Source organism: Sus scrofa, chromosome 14 (assembly GCF_000003025.6).
Source record: "Sus scrofa isolate TJ Tabasco breed Duroc chromosome 14, Sscrofa11.1, whole genome shotgun sequence".
NCBI lineage: Eukaryota > Metazoa > Chordata > Mammalia > Artiodactyla > Suidae > Sus > Sus scrofa.
In genome coordinates this window covers 63,495,637-63,516,077 of record NC_010456.5, presented here as the reverse complement: position 1 = coordinate 63,516,077, position 20,441 = coordinate 63,495,637, and the positions used below count along the sequence as shown (strand labels likewise).

General features: G+C 40.7%; 1 protein-coding gene across 1 annotated transcript in view; it reads left to right on the top strand.

The window, feature by feature from the left end:
* The window catches only part of ANK3 (ankyrin 3), a 393,067-nt gene that overhangs the window by 293,143 nt on the left and 79,483 nt on the right, over positions 1–20,441 (top strand). Inside the window, 2 exon segments of the mRNA XM_005671012.3 lie at positions 13,194–13,300; positions 17,890–18,114. Of these exon segments, the coding sequence (XP_005671069.2) occupies positions 13,194–13,300; positions 17,890–18,114 (332 nt within the window).

Here is a 20,441-nt window from a genome sequence, read left to right as displayed (position 1 = left end):
ACAGTCTTTGGTGTAGAAAGTTCATCTAAAGTAGTGTGTGAATACTTGCACTGGCTGTTGGAATGGTAACTGGGGAGATAATTCTGGAGTCAGTATTGGAGGCCTCGGTATAGCTGCCCCATACCTGGAGGCAGTTGTCACCTCTTCTCATTTGTCTCACACCATAGGCTCATTCCAGATCCTTTGAGTTGGGCTTGGTCTTTTTTGAGGCTAAGGATGACCTCATGTGCTGTTTACTGCTTGATATATTAGCAAGAATGTGAGAATTGGAGAGTTCTGCAGGTGAAATTCATGTATATTTGTCCAAGACCTATGCACTTGTCAAGGACCTCATAATAAAAAGGAAGAACCCAAGGCTGGTTCTGCTGATAATCTTCCCTCCTCTCCCTGCCCACCCCATTCTATCCCCGCATGCCCCTTCCCCCTTATCAGCAGATTAACCTTCCTGTTTCTTTCTTTTAAGCTCATTTCTAAGGGGGCTCTTAAATATGTGCATGGTGGCAGAAGGTAATCAGCCTGGGATTAAAGATTTGTTAGAGATAGTCTCTTGGACAATAAGCACCTTTGACAGGTGACATTTAATACGCTGCTTTTTCCTCTTCAAAGTGCTTTGCCAGCACTACTCAGCTGATCCATTCAACACCTCTCCAGATTGGTCAGCAAGATTACAGATTTTTCTTCAGGCGGAGAGGTTGGGCTATGACTTCCTTAAGGTAGTACAGTTTGTTTGACATCTTGAGCTGAATGTTGATGTGTTTGCCCTTGGCTTCTGTGTTGATTGTGATTCACCTTCTCTTATTGAAGTTGGTAGCTCTATTATCGTGAAGCCAATCAGATTTGAAAATCCAGAGTTCTTGTGGCTCAGCAGGTTAAGAATCTGACTAGTATTGATGAGGATGCAGGTTTGATCCCTGGCCTCGCTCACTGGGGTAAGGATCTGGCTTTGCCGCAACCTGCGATGTAGGTCAAAGATGTGGCTCAGATCCATTGTTGTTGTGGCTGTGGTGTAGGCTGGCAGCTGCAGCTCCAATTCAACCCCTAGCCCAGAACTTCCATTGTCGCATGTTGTGGCCATTAAAGAAAAAAAGAAAGAAAAATGAATGTCTAAGAGCAATAAAGAAAATTGAGGAAAGGGGAATTATTTAAAAAGAAGAAGGAGAAAGAAAAAAAATCCCTAAAACCCGGTCTCATTTTGTTTTTGTTTTAGGTTTTTTTTTTAAGAGCCGCACCTTCGGCATATGGAGGTTCCCAGGCTAGGGGTCAAATTGGAGGTACAGCTACAGGCCTACACCACAGCCATAGCAACACTGTATCAGAGCCATGTCTGCAACCTACACCACAGCTTATGGCAATGCTGGATACCCAACCCACTGAGCAAGGCCAGGGATTGAACCCGTGTCCTCGTGGATACTAGTCGGATTCATTTCTGTTATGCAACAATAGGAACTCCCCAGACTCATAATTTGTTTTGTGTTCTGGTCTCAAATAAGTCTTAGGGTTGATTTCATAAAAAGAAATACTTTGGAAGAAAAAAGATCTGCTTCAGTAAGCTTTTAAATTTCGAATTTTTATTTTGCTACTTGAATCAGATTTTCTTTGATAGGATCCATTTTTAAGGTATCCATGGGAGTTTCCACTGTGCTGCAGTGGGTTAAGGACCTGACTGCAGTGGCTCCAGTCTCTGTGGAGCTCAAGTTCAATCCTCCTCTCTGCCAATGGGTTAAAGGATCTGGAAGGTCACAGCTGTGGCTCAGATTCAGTCCCAGGAACTTCTATATGCCATAGGTGTGGCCATAAAAAAAGAAATGATACCCACATTTTTAAGGTGTCCATGATGTTTTGATATATGTGTACATTGTGAAATGGTTTCCATAGTCAAGCTAATTAACACATCCATCACTTCCCGTGATTACCAATTTTTGGTGTGTGATGAAAACCTTTGAGATCTGCTTGCTTAGCAAATTTCTACTACATAACACATTGCAGTTACCATGCTGTGCATCAGGTTTCCAGAATTTATTCATTTATAACTGAAAGTTTGTTCTCTTTGATCAGTATCTCCCCTTTTCCTCCAACCCCTAGCCTATGGAAACCACCATTCTATTCTGTTAGAATTAGACTTTTTTTTTCTTTTTAGGGCTACACCCGTGGCATGTGAGGTTCCCAGGCCAGGGGTAAAATAGGAGCTGCACCTGCTGGCCTACACCACAGCCACAGCAATACCAGATCTGAGCCACATCTATGACCTACACCACACACAGCTCATGGCAATGACAGATCCTTAACCCACTGAGTGAGGCCAGGGATCAAATCTGCGTCCTCACAGAGACAATATCGTGTCTTTAACCCGCTGAGCCACAATGGGAACTCCATAGATGACTTTTCTTTTAAGATGAAATCCATTTCTTTCTCTTTTTTTTTTTTTTTTTTTTTTTTTTTCTTTGTCTTTTCCAGGGCCACACCCATGGCAAATGGAGGTTCCCAGGCTAGGGGTCTAATCAGAGCCATAGCCGCCGGCCTACGCCAGAGCCATAGTAATGCGGGATCAGAGATGTGTCTGCCACCTATACCACAGCTCACGGCAACGCCGGATCCTTAACCCGCTGATCGAGGCCAGAGATCAAACCCGAAACCTTATGGATGCTAGTTGGATTCATTAACCACTGAGCCACAATGGGAACTCCTGGAATCCATTTCTTAAAAAGAATATTTCTTCATAGTTGTAGATATCCACACAGACCTACTTTCTGTTTCAGTAACAATTTTCTGTCTCACTCAGTATCTGCCATACCTGCTACACATTTTGTTAAATGAATCGCCTCATTCCATGCTTTGAGCCACCTTGTGCCCTGTGTATTATCGTTACCACTTTACAGACAAAGAGACTGGAATTGAGAGGAGTATTTTACTTGCCCAATATCACATTAGCTGTCATTCAGTCACAGAGCTGAGAATAAAACTTAGATCCGCTGCTTGAAGCCATTCTGCTGTGACCACTAGGCCGCAGTGCCACTCTAATAAGCAAAGCATGGTGGACCTGAGTAAAGCCCGTACACCTGGAGGGGTCGGTGTTCAGACAAGTGTGCCTGTGTTTGTCAGTGAGGCTGTTTGTCACAGTGCCACTCTTGTTTGTTAATCTAGCTGGCTGCTTCCAATAACCTGATAAAACATATACAGTCCTAAAAAGCTACATAAGGGGCTGCCATATTATATAAATTTAAGAAACAAATTCAACTTAAAAAAATCTGAAAATATCCAGATGATTATTATCTGTGCATAGCAGTTTAGGTGTTTTTTTCTTTTTCTTTTTGGACCACCCCTCAGCACATGGAAGTTCCCAGGCCAGGGATCAAATCGGAGCTGGAGCTGTAACCTATGCCACAGCTGCAGCAACACTGGATCCTTAACCCACTTACTGTGCCAGGCTGGGGATCAAACGGCTGTGTCCCAGTGCCCCAATGCCCCAGTGCTCTAGAGACATTGCTTATCCCATTGCACCACAGTGGGAACTCCTTAGGTGGTTTTTTTTTCTTTTTTATTTTTTTTGGGGGGGCTGCACCCATGACATGTAGGATTTCCTGGGGCAGGGACTGAACCCCGCACCATAACAGTGACAATGCTAGGTCCTTAGCCCACTGAGCCACCAGGGAACTCCTACATAGCAATTTAGAATTTTCAAATCCCTTTCACTTTACTTGGGTCATTCTTTCTCATATTGAGTTGGAGCAGTTGATATCATTCACCTGTTATTCAACTCCAAAAATGGAGATCAGTGAAGTGTTTCTTTTTTTTTCCCTCCCCCTTTTCAACCACACCTGCAGCATATGGAAGTTCCTGAGGCAGGGATCAAATTTGAGCCATATCTGCAAACTATGTCATGGTTGCAGCAACACTAGATCCTTAACCTACTGTACCAGGCCAAGGATCGAACCAGCAAGGTCACAGAGACAGCCAGGTTGTTGACCCACTTTACCACAGTGGAAACTCCAGGAAGTTTATTGCCTTGCTATTCATGGGCTATAAAGTGATGGATCCTGCGTCAACCCAATTATCTTTTTTCTGTCTGCAGGGGTCTGACCCACATGGGTCTCCCTGTCCTCGCTCTGTCCAGTGTGTGGCCATGAGATGAAGTTATCCTTGACAAGCCTGTGCTTTCCCGGGCTCCCAGGCTGGTTACATCATCTAGCTATTTCTTTTTCTTTTTTTTCTTTTGTCCTTTTAGGGCTGTATATGGAGGTTCCCAGACTAGGAGTTAAATTGGGGTTACAGCTGCTGGCCTATGCCACAGCCATAGCAAGGCCAGATCTGAGCTTCGTCTGCAACCTGTACCGTACCACTCAGCAACGCCAGATCCTTAACTCACTAAGCGAGGCCAGGGATCAAATCTGTGTCCTCATGGATATTAGTTGGGTTTGCTACTGCTGAGCCACAACCGGAACTCCCTAGCCGTTTCCTTCCTACATCGTGGGTGCAGTTTTTCAGATTAGATGCACTGGCTTTTCCATGTGTAACCTGCTCCTGTGAGCTCTCCCTGAGGTCATTGACATTAACATAGCAAGGCCACTGGTTCCTCTGCAGGACCCCCTGCTGCTGGCTGCCAAGGGCAGCAGAGCTGACAGACAAGAGCCTTAACTGGTGTCACACCCCCAGTGGGTAGTGTGGTGTGGTGTGGATAGTCTGCAGCCTGGAAAATTAGCCAATAGTGGAGCCGATTGGTTTCTTTCTTTTCTTGATATGCAAGGAATTCTTGCCTCCTGCCTCTTTTCTTCTGTGCCTGGACATTTATTTCCAGACCCGGACATTTGAGTGTTTCCTCACTGGGGAGACCAAGGTGTACTTGTTCTCCTCTTTCCTGTGATGAATGGAGCTAGTGAGAGACTATTTCTGGAAAGTATGAAGCTCCCAGAGGCAGTGATGTCATCATGAGTCAGGCTTTGGGCTCTATTGAATAATGTTCATTTGGATTTTAATAGTATCCTTGACGTCACTGCCAAGATGAAAAATGATTTGATTACTCACAATCAGTTTTGACGTAGGAGTAAAAGGTCTTAGTAAGTCAGTGTGAACTTTGACTTAATGTAGTGTTTTATTAAAGCTACTCAGTGCTGGGTATGGACTTTGTATTGTCAATTTTTTTTTTTTTGTCTTTTTTTTTTTTTTTTTTTTTTTTTTTTGCTATTTCTTTGGGCCGCTCCCGTGGCATATGGAGGTTCCCAGGCTATGGGTCAAATCAGAGCTGTAGCTGCTGGCCTACGCCAGAGCCACAGCAACTCGGGATCCAAGCCACGTCTGCAACCTACACCACAGCTCACGGCAATGCCGGATCGTTAACCCATTAAGCAAGGGCAGGGACTGAACCCGCAACCTCATGGTTCCTAGTCAGATTCGTTAACCACTGCGCCAGGACGGGAACTCCTGTATTGTCAAATTTTTGAAGTCTCTCCTTCAACTTCAGTTTCCTCATCTTTAAGATGGTGATATTTTACTATTACCTCCTTACAACAGACTTGTGGTTGCTGTGGTGGGGTAGGGGATGGATGGATTGGGAGTTTGGGATTAGCAGATATAAACTATTATGTATAGAGTGGATAAACAAAATGGCCCTGCTGTATAGGACAGGGAACTATATTCAGTATCCTGTGATAAACCATAATGGAAAAGAATATGAAAAAGGTGTGTGAGTGCGTGTGTGTTCATATAGACTCACATAATTTATATGTCCATAAATACATGTATATATGTATACATATATATAAATAACTACATCAGGAGTTCCTGTCATGGCTCAGTGGTTAATGAACCCGACTAGTATCCATGAAGATGTGGGTTCAATTCCTGGCCTTGCTCAGTGGGTTGAGGATCTGGTGAGCTGTGGTGTAGGTCACAGACACAGCTTGGATCCCGAGTTGCCATGGCTGTGGTGTAGACCGGCAGCTACATCTCCAATTTGACCCCTAGCCTGGGAACCTCCATATGCTGCAGGAGCGGCCCTAAAAGACAAAAAGACAAAAGGAAAAAAAGAAAAAGAAAAGTAGAGATGACCACACCATGCCAGCCCTGGCCTGGGTGCCAGATTTCTGATACGCATTTTCATTGAATCTCCGCATCACTCAATCATCAATTTGAAAATGAAGAAACTAAGGTGGGGAAAGGTTAAGAAACCTTCTAAGCAACATAAAGTAATGCCGGAGCATCTCCAAAGGGGCTTTGAGTAAATAAAGACCAAGAAAGGTCAAAGGCAGAATATCTCCTTTCTTCCTGATGGAGGCTGGATTGAGGGCTGGCAGAGTGTCTGAGCCATGTGGGCCTGGTAACTGGACCCCTGGAATAAGCAGACCCCCTGCACCCTGTGGCAGCAGAAGTGACCCAGGGCAAGCAGCCCCCCTCTCAGGGTTTTGCTTATGGGACCAGAGGAGGATGTCTGCCCTTTGTGACCAGACTCAAGCCTGTGAAAATGAAAGCTAGATCTGAGCAGCTTTTCCAGCTACCTTTCCCAAATCAACCCCTCATAAATAAATTAGTACATATTTCCAGGGCTAAAGTAAAAATAAAGAGACAGGGAGAGGCCCACAGTTACACAATTGAGTTGCCGTTCCAAAATGGAAAACTCAGGAGTGGGAAAGAAGTACTGTCTGTCTATAAACAAATGGCAAAGACCATTTCTAATCCAAGTCTGTGACTCAAGTCTGAATGCAAGCTTTTCCTTTAAGCCCTGGGAACACCCCCCTACGTGCTATGGGAAATTTAAAATCCATCTCTAGTTCATCTTGCTTAAAAAATTTTTTTTGTCTTCACTTGCAGCATGCTGAAGTGCCCAGGCCAGCAATAGCACCTGTGCCACAGAGTGACCTGAGTCGCTATAGTGACAACACCAGGTCCTTTGCCCACTGAGTCACAGAAAAAGTCTTTTAGTTTTTGGGGGATTTTTTGAGCCGTACCCACAGCGTGCAGAAGTTCCAGGGCCAGGGATTGAACCCATGCCACAGCAGTGACAACACCGAATCCTTAACTGCCAGGCCACCAGGGAATTCTTTTTTAACCATCATCACGTGTCTTTTTAGGGCCATACCCATGGCCTGTGGAAGTTTCCAGGGTAGGAGTTAGATCAGAACTTAGCTGTTGGCCTACACCACAGCCATAGCAATGCCAGATCCTTAACCCACTGAGTGAGGCCAGGGAGCAAACCCGCATCCTCATGGATACTAGTTGGGTTCATTAAGCACTGAGTCATGATGAGAGTTCCCACATGTCATTCTACTGGTCATTTTTTTTTTTTTTTTTTGCCACACTGCTGGCATGTAGAAGTTCCCAGGCCAGTGATCGAACATGTACCATAGGTGCAAGGTACAATCTGTGCCACAGCTGCAGCAACACCAAATCCTTAACCCGCTGAGCCACAAGGGAACTTCCGTACTGATCATTTTAAATGTCTTTTGGGTCAGTAACCAAATGGAGGATGAGCTTTTCATGGTCCCATGGTCCCATGCACAATCAAATGTCAGAACATTTTGGATATTCATATTGTTTATTAAAATAAGTAAACAGGTCAAATTTCACATTTCAGTTTTAAGGAGATGGTAGTCTGTAGAAGTAGGTATTCAGAGACAGGGAGCTTGGAATTGGAGCTACCACTTTATCTCTTTAAAAGCCGTAGGTTCAGGTGAATAGCTTATTTTGTATGTAGATGGATGCCCTGTAGCAAGAGCATTTTATTGGTCTGTATTTAGGTTATTAAAAATTGCTCAGTTTTCCCATAAATCTATGCAAAACTCAATGGGGAAAAAGAACAGAAAAATATTGGACATAGGGCTCACCATTTTGAACAAGTCTATGTATTCATTATGCATGTGTTCATTTGTGTTTTGGCAAGGTTCCTATGAGGGGCTAGGGCTTGCAAAAGTCAGGGAGTTAGGAAGAGACTCAAAGCTCTGTGGGATCCCTGCTTATGGCCGCCTGCAACCTCAATCAATATTACATGATGGCGATGACACCTTTTTGGGTGATATAATTCACTGTTTCAATAATTAATGTCGCCAATGCATGTGTCTAAGAGAACCAAAGGTAAATAATTTACTGTAATTACCAAAGAGAAGTGATATTATTTATTTATTAGAACTTGAAAAAAAATGGGCCCTTGGTTGACAAATAACCTTAGGGTTCCCAACGTAGGAATTGTCATTTGCTTAAAAAAAAGAAAGTGAGTGGCACCACCTAGTTTATGTTACATATTCTGCCCCACTCTGAAGGAGGGTTGGTTGGGGTTTGTAAAAGTCAGTAAAATTGGTAAATGGGTCAGACTAAAACCAACACTTAATCTGTGGTTAGTCCAAAGAGAATTTGGGGGAGTTCCCTGGTGGCTCAGCAGGTTAAGGATCCAGCATTGTTATGGCTGTGGCATGGGTTTGATCCCTAGCCCTGAAACTTCTACATGCTGTGGGCATGGCCAGAAGAAAAAAAAAAAAAAAGAATCTGGGAACTTTATGAGGTGATGTATTGCTTTTTGGGGGTTTAAGGCATTGGTTCTATAAACTCTTACGAACACCGATAATCGAATACTCATCCACCAAAGGTGTCCCCTCTCACTGAATGCACAGAGAGCTGCTTCTCATTCATTTTTGTGTTTTCCTAGGACGAGGTAGGATGGTGACTTGCACCTAAGTGCTCTACCAATTATTTTTCAATTTGATTTTCAGGGCTATTTTTTAAATTTTGTAATTGACAGTAATTTTTTAAATTTAAGTTTTATTACTATCAAAGTTATACAAATAAGTCATGCCCTTTATTTATATATTTATTTATTGTTATTAAAGTGTAGTTGATTTACAGTGTTTCAATTTCTGCTTACAGCAAAGTGACCCAGTCATAAATACATACATTCTTTTTCTTATTATATCTTCCATCATGTTCTGTCCCAAGAATTGGATCTAGTTCCCCATGCTGTACAGTAAGAAAAAGCCATGTCCTTTTACGGGACATACTTGTGAGGATTAAAAAAAAAAAAGAATCCCCGTATGCCTTCAGCCCCTAGCTTCTCTCCAGAGACAACTCTCTTAGAGTAACTTTTGATGACTGGCTCTCTGTGTAATGGAGGGCTTACCGTCCATGATTTCCACTGAAGTAATAAGCCTGGGACATTTCACTGGAAAACCCCAGAGAAGACTTACCATTCTCTGCCTAAAGTCTCTTGTCCTTAACTGTCGGGCTAGGAGACCAGTAGAGGAAGGCTGGGTTTGAACATTTGGTATATGCACATTCAGTTAATCTCCACTTTCATTGTGCTGCCTCTTACCTTCTAATCTTCTGCCTCTGGTCTCTACGCCTCTAGTCTTCTGCCAGGGTTGATGGGGTGAGTTGCTTGGCAACTGATAAACCATTGAGAGGGTGTTGGGGAGCAGATCAGGTTTTAGAGTGACTTTCAACCAATCCTTGTTTTTCTGTTGATGTCTTTTATTATTCTTTCTGTGTGTGTGTATGTCTGGAAGATGCTTGACTGTCATTTTACTGGGATTTTAGTAGAAAACAGATCTTCAGTGGAACAAAAATTGAGAAAATATTTCATTTTTGGTCTGTGAGAGAATAGCTTTCATCAGATTTGGAACAGGCTTAGCCATTCTCTCTTCAAACATAGCCTCTGCCTTATTTTCCTCTTCTACTTCTGAGAGTCCAATCAGACATATATTAAAACCTGTCACTATGTCCACATGTCTCATACTATTTTCTGTATTTTCCATTTTTTTTTTTTTTTTTTTAATCTAGGAGTTCCCTATGTGCCTTAGCAGTAACAAACCTGGCTAGTATCCATGAGGATGCAGATTCGATCCCGGGTCTTGCTCAGCAGGTTAAGGATCTAGCATGAACTGCAGTTTAGGTGGCAGATGTGGCTCAGATCTGGCATTACTGTGGCTGTAGCGTAGGCTGACAGCTATAGCTCCATTTCAACCCCTAGCCTGGGAACTTCCGTATGCCACATGTGTGGCCCTGAAAAAAAACAGAAAAAAAAATCTACTCTTCATTTTGTGTATTTTTCCATTTACACTTCCAATTTACTAAACCTGTTTTCTGTTGTGTCCAGTCAACAACTGACATTATACTTAGAACTGAACAAAAGCCTATTTGTTTCTTGCTTATGTATATTCCAGTGCTCTGTTGAATTAGCCACGTTTTAGTTTCTTTTCTCTTTCCTATTTTCTTAAACATACAAATCATAGTTATTTTGATAACTAGAATCAAAATTTTATTAGCTTACTTCGAAATGCAGGATGAGGAGTTCCAGCTATGGCACAGTGGGTTAAGAATCCGACTGCAGCAGCTCAGGTTGCTGTGGAGGTGTGGATTCTATCCCCACCCAGCCAGTTGGGTTAAGGATCCGGCATTGCCACTGCTGTGGCATAGTTGGAGCTGCAGCTCAGATTTAGTCCCTAGCCCATATGTCACTGGTGTGGCCCTTAAAAAAAAGGATGAACTGGAAATTTTTTTTTTCTGTTTTTGTTCATGTGCTCTGGCCATGCCAGTTTTTCATTGCATGCTAGACATGATGTATTAAAAAATTTGTAGGAGTTCCCGTCCTGCCACAGCAGAAACGAAACCAACTAGGAAACATGAGGTCGCGGGTTCAATCCCTGGCCTTGCTCAGTGGGTTAAGGATCTGGCATTGCCATGAGCTGTGGTGTGGGTCACAGACAGGGCTCGGATCCCATGTTGCTGTGGCTCTGGCGTAGGCCGGCGGCTACAGATCCAATTAGACCCTTACCCCGGGAACCTCCATATGCTGTGTGTTCAGCCCTAGAAAAAAGACAAAAAATAATAATAATAAAATGGCAACAAAGGAATTCCCATTGTGGTTCAGCGCTTTAAGAACCTGACTAGTATCCATGAGGATGCAGGTTCGATCCCTGGCCTCGCTCAGTGAGTTGAGGATCTGGTGTTGCCAAGAGCTATGGTGTAGGTCACAGACGTGGCTCAGATCCTGTGTTGCTATGGCTGTGGCGTAGGCTCCAGCTGCTGCTCTGACTTGCCCTTTGCCCCGTAGCCTGGGAACTTCCATATGCTGCAGCCCTTAAAAAAAGCAAAGAAAGAAAGAAATCTAAAAAATGGCAACAGAAGGCTTAGCTCTGAAACATCTTCCCTCTCCAAGGATAGCTCCTCTAGTTCTCTGTGCCTGTTGGTCTCTGCTACCTGCAGAGGTGACTTCCATACTTACCTGGTTTGCTTGGCACAGCACTAGGCTGCTGCTGGTGACTCACCTCACTTAGAAACAGAAGTCCTCAAGATCGAATTTTTTTTTTTTTTTGCTTTTTTAGAGCTGCTCCTGCAGCATTTGGGGATTGCCAGGCTAGGGCTCCAATCAGAGCTACAGCTGCCAGCTTTACACCACAGCCACAGCAATGTGAGATCCGAGCCTCGTCTATGACCTATATTACAGCTCACGGCAACACCAGATCCTTAGCCCACTGAGCAAGGCCAGGGATCAAACCCGTAACCTCATGGTCCCTAGTTGGATTTTTTTCCGCTTGGCCACAATGGGAAGTCCAAGATTGAATTTTTTATTTTTTTTATTTTTGTGTGTGTGTTTTCTAGGGCCACACCTGAAGCATATGGAGGTTCCCAGGCTAGGGGTCTAATCAGAGCTGTAGCCGCCAGCCTATGCCAGAGCCACAGCCATGGGGAGTCTGAGCTGCATCTGTGACCTACACCACAATTCGTGGCAACACCAGATGCTTAACCCACTGAGCAAGGCTAGGGATCGAACCTGCAACCTCATGGTTCCTAGTCGGATTCGTTAACCACTGAGCCATGACGAGAACTCCCAAGATTGAATTTTTTATATTTTAATTTATTTTTTTGTCTGTACCCTCAGCATATGGAAGTTCTCAGGGCAGGGGTCAAACTCACACCACAGGAGCAACTGACCTGCTTCTATGACACCAGATCCTTAGCTCACTGAGCCACCAGGAAACTCCTGATTTTTACATTTTTACTTTGACATTTGGAAAAGAATTTTATAAGTGCTATAGGATTCATTTAGGGATTGTTGAAGTACTTAAAATCATGGTTAGAATTACTTCCGGGACAGTCCTTTTGTCATGCTATACTCAAGATGATTTCTTAAAAGATGGAAACAACACAGCCTATGAATACACTTTATTTTCTAACTCTTGAAACTTCTGTGTAGCACTATAGAGGAGTATACAGTATGGTTCACAGTCCATAACCAATGGTCCTGGTTATTTTATATAAGGGACTCGAGCATCCTTGGATTTTGGTATCGGTGGGTGGCAGGGGCTGAGGGAGGGTGTCCCAGAACTGATCCCCCAAGAATTATCGAATGACAACTGTAAAAAAAAAAAAATTGTTTATTTTGAATGTTAGACTGTGTGGAATTAGGGAGACACATAGGTGGGTATGTTTTCTTTTTTTTTTTTCCCTGTTAAAGAATTTTATTATTTTTATTTATTTATTTATTTATCCCACTGTACAGCAAGGGGATCAAGTTATCCTTACATGTATACATTACAATTCATTTTTTTTTTCCCCACCCTTTGTTCTGTTGCAACATGAGTATCTAGACAAAGTTCTCAATGCTACACAGCAGGATCTCCTTGTAAATCTATTCTAAGTTGTGTCTGATAAGCCCAAGCTCCCAATCCCTTCCACTCCCTCCCCCTCCCATCAGGCAGTCACAAGTCTTTTCTCCAAGTCCATGATTTTCTTTTCTGAGGAGATGTTCATTTGTGCTGGATATTAGATTCCAGTTATAAGTGATATCATATGGTATTTGTCTTTGTCTTTCTGGCTCATTTCACTCAGTATGAGAGTCTCTAGTTCCATCCATGTTGCTGCAAATGGCATTATGTCATTCTTTTTTATGGCTGAGTAGTATTCCATTGTGTATATATACCACATCTTCCAAATCCAATCATCTGTTGATGGACGTTTGGGTTGTTTCCATGTCCTGGCTATTGTGAATAGTGCTGCAATGAACATGCGGGTGCATGTGTCTCTTTTAAGTAGAGTTTTGTCTGGATATATGCCCAAGAGTGGGATTGTGGGGTCATATGGAAGTTCTATGTATAGATTTCTAAGGTATCTCCAAACTGTTCTCCATAGTGGCTGTACCAGTTTACATTCTAGGTGGGTATATTTTCTAATGTCTTGTGTGGGTTGTTGATGCAATGTATCGCTTTATTTTTCAGCATCTCACATTCACAAGAGAATTTGACTCAGATTCTCTTAGACATTATAGTTGGGCTGCAGACACTTTGGACAATGTCAATCTTGTCTCGAGTCCTGTTCATTCTGGGTAAGTAACCAAAAATCACTTTCTCCCCATCCTATTAAATTCACATTAATTATTTGCACTTATTAATTCATATTGACAAGCTGCATATGTGTGAAATATTGATGTCCTAAAAGGCTTCATTAGTTAGTATATGTGACATGTATTTGTAATCATTAGTAAGTATTTTTTCTAAACAAATCTGCATATCTGTTTTGTTAAATTTTTAGATATTGGATTCTTCACCTATAGGTGATTGAAACTTAAGATAATTGATATGCATACAAATGGAATAGAAAGAATTCATTAAGTTGATGAGAATTTCAAGGTATTTTCACCTTTTAAAGTGACAGGCTATAAATTAGTTGTGATCCAGGACAAGTGCAGATTAATTTTGAATTAAATAAGTTAACAATAATTAACATTTGCGAAATGCCTTATATATTTTATGAAGTACTTTCTGCTGCTTGTAATTACAATAAATTGTAATACTTAACATACCTAGTGCTTTTCGTGTACCTGGCATTATGCCAAATCCTTTACCTGTTTTACTTAATATTCATGTGAACCTTAAAATGGCACTGTGAATTAGGTTTTATTCATTATCCCCATTTTACAGAGAAATCCTAGACTCAGAGTAGTGCTGCAGATTATTTAAAGAATTCTTACACAATTGTGGCTTGTAACACCACAGTTGCGAAAAACAAATCACTCCAATGCCATTTCACTGGAAATAATTTACATGAAAGTGCTTTATAAACTATTAACTATAAACTACATGGTGGTCTTTGAGTCATTAACATTACATTTCTTAAATTCAATTAGAAAAACCTTTGATCATAGTATTAATAATTTTTAAACTGCTTAAAATATTTACATGATTTAGGAGTTCCCATCATGGCTCAGTTAGTGGTTAACGAATCCGACTAGAAACCATGAGGTTGCGAGTTTGATCCCTGGCCTCACTCAGCGGGTTAAGGATCCGGTGTTGCCGTGAGCTGTGGTGTAGGTCTCATACGCGGCTCCGATCCCGAGTTGCTGTGGCTGTGGCGTGTGCCGTCAGTTACAGCTCCGATTAGACGCCTAGCCTGGGAACCTCCATATGCCGCAGTGCTGCCCTAGAAAAAGGCAAACAAACAAACAAAATATTTACATGATTTATAGTAGATGTCTATGGGTCTAAAATTGCAAAGGAAAAAAAATTGAGAAGGAAAATATAAAACACCCAAAATACATTCATTCAGTGGGCAGATATATCACAGAGTTCTTTGAACCAAGCTTGGTGAGTTGCCACCACGTTACAAAAATCTAGAACCAGCAGTTTGCACCCTATATAGGAAGGAAGAGTACTAGGGTTTAGTTTAGGAAACTGAGAAATTGTGGGAACATAGGATGATAAAATCATCAATGATCTTTCCCCTGCATTGGACACAATGTAGTATTTGAATATGCAATTTATTTCTCATTCCCCTTGAATTCAGGAAAGCCAAAGTAATGGCAGCTAGTTGGGTTTATTTTAAAAAAGGAAAATAGACACTTAGTATATACATTTGGAAATATTTCATTAATGCAAGGTCTGTGGAGTAGCTTATATGTAGCCATGTAAGGCAGATATTTTTCCAAGTTGTCCCACAAATGTCAAATGCCTTGGTTTCATTTTCTGATGGTTTTTCTTTTTCCTTTGCTTATCATTGACCTTTTTTGTTGCTTGCTTCTAATTATCTTACATTAATTTTTCCCATTTGCTTTCTAAATTATTTTGCAGCTATTCTTCTCCACTTCCTCAGTATGATTCAAGGTGATAACTGTGTCCTTTATGTGAACCATCCCCTTCTGTATTTTTAATTAATGTGAATTTTCCCCACAGTTAGATTGTGTCAATGTCTTAGTGTATCAGCATTTGTCATTCTGCTGTTCCTAAAACTAGAAACATTTACGTGTTAGTTTTAGGATCCATTGTAGAATTCCTTCTTTAGTTTAAATATGGATAAGATACAATGAATATGATTAAATATCACCTTTCAATTTCTTTTTATAAGTTAAATTGCACAAAATTTTATTTTGCATAGATTATGTAAGGGATGAGTTTAGAAAACAAATCACTGTATTTCATAATGTTATTGAATAAGAGGACTCATATCCTACTTATCACCTACTCCCACCTTTCCTCAGTCTTTTTGATTTGATAAAGTTGAAAACTTGTATCAGTAATAAGCACCAAATCTTCAGTGGGTGATTATGTAGGACACAGAGAAAGTGATTCTTCCATTTGTCATTTAAATTTTCTAAGCCATTTTTTTTTTCCATTTGGTTCTGATGTTTTTTGTAGCTAGGGTATTTTTTTTTTTTCTTTTTTCTTTTTTTCTTTTAATGGCCTTGTGGCAGTTGCCAGGCCAGGAATCAAACCTGTGCCTCTATAGTGACTCCCAGCTGCTACAGTTGGATTCTTAACCCACTTTGCCACAGTGGGAACTCTGCTAGGGTATTTTTAGATTGACATTGGCAATCTTCTTACCCTACTTTCACCCTGCTCAGCTAAAAGTGTTTTATATACATATGTGGATATATTTGTATTTTTTTTTATGGATGTATATATTTTTTTCATATTTTCTTTCAGTATTAGTAACCAAGTCTGACCTAGGCAGTTTCTAGACACACTTAACAAAATGGTTTTGTTCATCAGTTTATTCCATAAACATTTATTGTGTCCTTATTATGTGTGGGAACCCAGCTCTGCCAATCAAACAGTGAACAAGACAAACCTGATCGGAATTATTATCTGTATTAGTGAGACTCAGTTGTTTGTGGCCAGGGTAAACACTGCCTTCTCAGTGTAAACACCCCTGTGTTTATTTGTACTAATGCAACTGAATTTTCAGACCCAAGGTTTGTCTTGAATTATTTTTAATCCATTCTGTTACTGCTATGCGCAACCACAAGTTGATTTTCTAATAAAAGCTGGAAAAGATCAGAGTTTGTCTTAGGCTTCTTTGCAATATTGCCATATTGTTTTTTGTTACTGAGTAAAAGTAGTTGTTAAATAGTATATGTCTAAGAAAATGAAGGCTCCCCAGAGCAGTTTCAAGTGAACCTTGTATCATTCCACCCTCGCGACAATTCATGAGTATCTTTGTCTTTGACTGGGGAGGAATGTTTTGTGTTTTGTTTTGTTTTTGAGAGGTTCCTTCTCTTGCCCTACTTTGAATATTATAGCAATTCCAGTCTGTCAAAGTAGGTATGATAACATCAGAAACCTATAAAAGCCATTCATGAATCCAGAGGAAAATGGCTAAATCCAAAATGAGCAAAGGGTGTGAAGTGGATTTCACCTCACGATGACCAGAGTTGGATCTGGAAATCTGATACGCAGAAAACTGAGTCCCCTGCTCTTGCCTCTCTCCTTGGGGAGGTGGGGGTGCTCAATTTGCTTTGTTGAAGAGGTTACTCTTCCAAGGTCAAAGGACATTCATTCTTTAGGAAAGGATCTCCAGTTAGGACCTACAAGTAAAGCCTGAAATCTGTTTGCAAGATGTTAGACTGTTTTTTTAAAAGAGTACCTAGTAGAGGATTTTGACGGATGGGATTATTTCCGGCCCCCAAATACTGTAGGTATTCAAAGAATTTTCTAATGATCAACATTTGGTTATGTTCCCCTAATAAACATAGTTTCACATGTAAAAATTAGAATGCAGAAATACATGTTTCTCTCTGACTCGCACTCTTCTATAGGTTGGGCTCATTGCTTTACGTTCACTGGAGTGCTTGATGATACTGTGAGGATGTGGGAGGAGTCACGATTTTTTTAAATGAACACATGATAGGAATCAAAATGTTCCCCAAATCGCTATATGCAGGCAAACAATTTTTCCTCACTCACTTTATCATAACGGCCAGTAACAGAATTCTATTATTTAGATGTATTTTCTAAAAAGTCTCATCTCTTTTGTATTGCTGTACAGATACTCAAACGTAAGTGATTTTAAACAGTTTTAAAGCCAGATGTACACTAAGAAGATTAAATCCCTTTCATCAAAATTGCCTTAGGCAACCTTTAGTCTTTCTGCTTTTATTCTTATTTTCTGCTTTGTGAAAAGAGTAAAGATCAAGGTTCTTGGTCTAATTAATTCTGCATTCATTTTATGAGTGGTCCATGTTAAGACATACTGTGGAGTTTCATCTTACTTGTTGGGGAGAGCGGACAGAAGTCAGCATACGGCTTAAACCATTGATAGTGAAAATGACCCTTGAATATAACTTAAACCACCCTCAGAGACCACACACCGTGGTTTTGTTTTTTTGTTTTTAAGTGCATGACCATCCTTTAATAGCCGGTTTTTATTCCAACGTTAAAAGATCCACAGCATCCTACCGAGTGGTGGGCTTCTACTCAGAGGCCCCTATCCACCAAAAGTAAGTTGTGGGTTTTCACTTCTTGCTCAGTTGCTAAGTTAAATGCATGTTTGATGTGACTCCACTGTATCGATTTATTCTTAGAGAAAGGACATGGTAGCTACATCGTCTGTCACTTGAAACTTTGAACATTTCATTTCAAAAGCTGCTGTGAAGATGGTTGACGTCTCCCCTTGACCTGGCCTCTGGTCTCCCCGCTGCAGGTTTCTGGTTAGCTTTATGGTGGATGCACGAGGCGGCTCCATGAGAGGAAGCCGTCACCACGGGATGAGAATCATCATTCCTCCACGCAAGTGTACGGCCCCCACCCGCATCACCTGCCGTTTGGTAAAGAGACATAAACTGGCCAACCCACCCCCCATGGTGGAAGGAGAGGGATTAGCCAGTAGGCTGGTAGAAATGGGTCCTGCAGGGGCACAATTTTTAGGGTAAGTTATCTTGTCAATTTTAACCTTGGCCCTCATGGCCCATCCTTGATTCCCTTGCCCTTGTAAACTTGAGTAGTTAATGATGAAATCTACATAGTTGGACTCTTTGGGTTGAATACAGCCTTCACGTAGTATCAGAGGTCCCAGAGCTGTGTGATTCTGTAGAAAGCTGGTAGGCTGATACTGCCTTAACTCAGTGTGCTGGTCAAAGCTTTTACTAACCGAGAAGCATGTTCTCTGCTCAGTGAGTGCACGGAACCCCAGCCGACCCCCCTAGAAGTCAAGGCACCTCTCTTATATGTCACAGCACTGATTCAGTGACTACTTTGGGTACTGATCTTTTTAATGCTCATTTTTCTGGGAACCGTCCATCATGATATGGTGTTTTACAAAAAGGAAAAAATAAATTTATTTTCTGAGGTGGCACTTGGGTGCAATCAGGCAGGCTCTGTCGTGACTGACAGTTTGTTCACAGTTTCCCCTTCTTGTTTCTCTTCCTGCTGCATGGATGTTATTCAGTAAACTGCATCTTCCTACCAATCCTCCCCCTGTAAATGAGGGTGAGAGCTTGGTTAGCCGAATCCTGCAGCTTGGGCCTCAAGGAACAAAATTTATTGGGTAGGATCTTTATAGACAAGATACAGAATGTCTACAATTCTTTTTTTTCCATTTTCAATTTTTTTCTGTCACACCCATGGTCTTACTCTTGTCTTAATTTTATTTTCGGTTTTTAATGCTTTCAGTTGATGTGTGTCACTGAAAGAGAAAAAAAATAAATCATAGTGGCTTGACTTAATGTAGCACCGCTCCCTATCTTGTGCTTTTCAAGCATGTGGAATTCACTGCAAGCATTCTGCTTTCATAACGTTGTGCTTTTGTAAACCTTTCTTTAATTTGAAATGTTTCAAGTGGTTATGATAGTTTTTCAGACAGATGGACAGTCTAGTTTTAACCCAGTGTAAAAGAAGGTATTTATTTGCAGGCTTGGAATCAACATTTGCTATAAGTGATATATATGTGTATATATATATATATCTGTATATATATATGTATGTGTGCAGAGTTACAGTTTTTAAAGTTCTTATGCTTATTAAATAATCTTTATGGGCTTTGAGAAAGAAAAGTCATCAATAAGTAAACTGATTTTAGAAAAATGTTGGGAATACAAGATACTTAAGGAAAACCAAATAAGCAGCAGGTAGAATGTTCTGCTCAAGTTATTAAATTGTTTTGTTTTGTTCTGTTTAAGCTGAAATGTGTTGGTATTTGTTGTCTGTCTGCTTGTCTGTCTGGTTGGTGTGTTGGCCTTGGCAGTCTGCATGAAGAAACCTGTTATGAAAAGTTTTGCTTGGCTTTCACGGTGGTCCAAGATCCCTCATTCATTTCTTCTCTTCAGTATTGTTGAATGTCATACACAAAGCCTCATTCCTAAAATATTTATAGTGACAGTATCTGATAAATTAACCTGCAAAGATTGTATCTAGGTCTCAACAAAAAAATCATGTCTAATCACCAGGTATGGTTAAAAACTTTGGTAAACATCTTAATGACTCTTGAAACTGTTGACACTCTTAGGAATAGTTGATTTTGTTTTTACCCATCAAAAAATTAAGGAATTACAAAAAAAAATTTCAAACCCTTCATTGAATTAATTATTTTGCCAAAATAAAATTACCATATTTGTCATCCCATTTTAAGTAAATGCTTTTGTAATAAATCAGATATTAATGTTTTTATGTTATTTGATCATTACAACTACTATCCCTTTTATGCCTGTGTCTTTTGTTTTCACATGTATATAAACACATAGGCTAAGAGGTGAGGTTACATACAACCTCTGTAGGGGAATAATGATACTGTCTACTTAAATGTCGTAAAATAAAGCTGCACAATCCAACTACATGAACTGTGTGTGATTGTGGTCTGCTTACTTCCATTCATCTTTTTTAGCATCTATCCAACTTAAAAATTGAACAAAATTATTCCTGTGCTTGATTGGCCATCTTCAATTTGCCGCCATTTTTTTCACATCCTTTTTGCAAAAGGACACTGTCAAAAATCAATCTATCATTATATGGCAATTTCAAACCAACTGCACTTTTTCAAGAAGTTTAAATCATTCCTATGCCAGCCTGCGAGAGCTAGGAAATTAAGCCACCCACTGACATTGCACAAAATGAAAGTCAGAGAAACTGTCCTGACTATATTCAGGCCATGAAAATTATGAAAACTGACCACTGGAGGGAATGGATTGTTATATTGATTTCTTGCTAAGGGAGAAAAATCAGTGATCTTTTAAAATAGGAAATTTCCAGAATTTCTTTTTC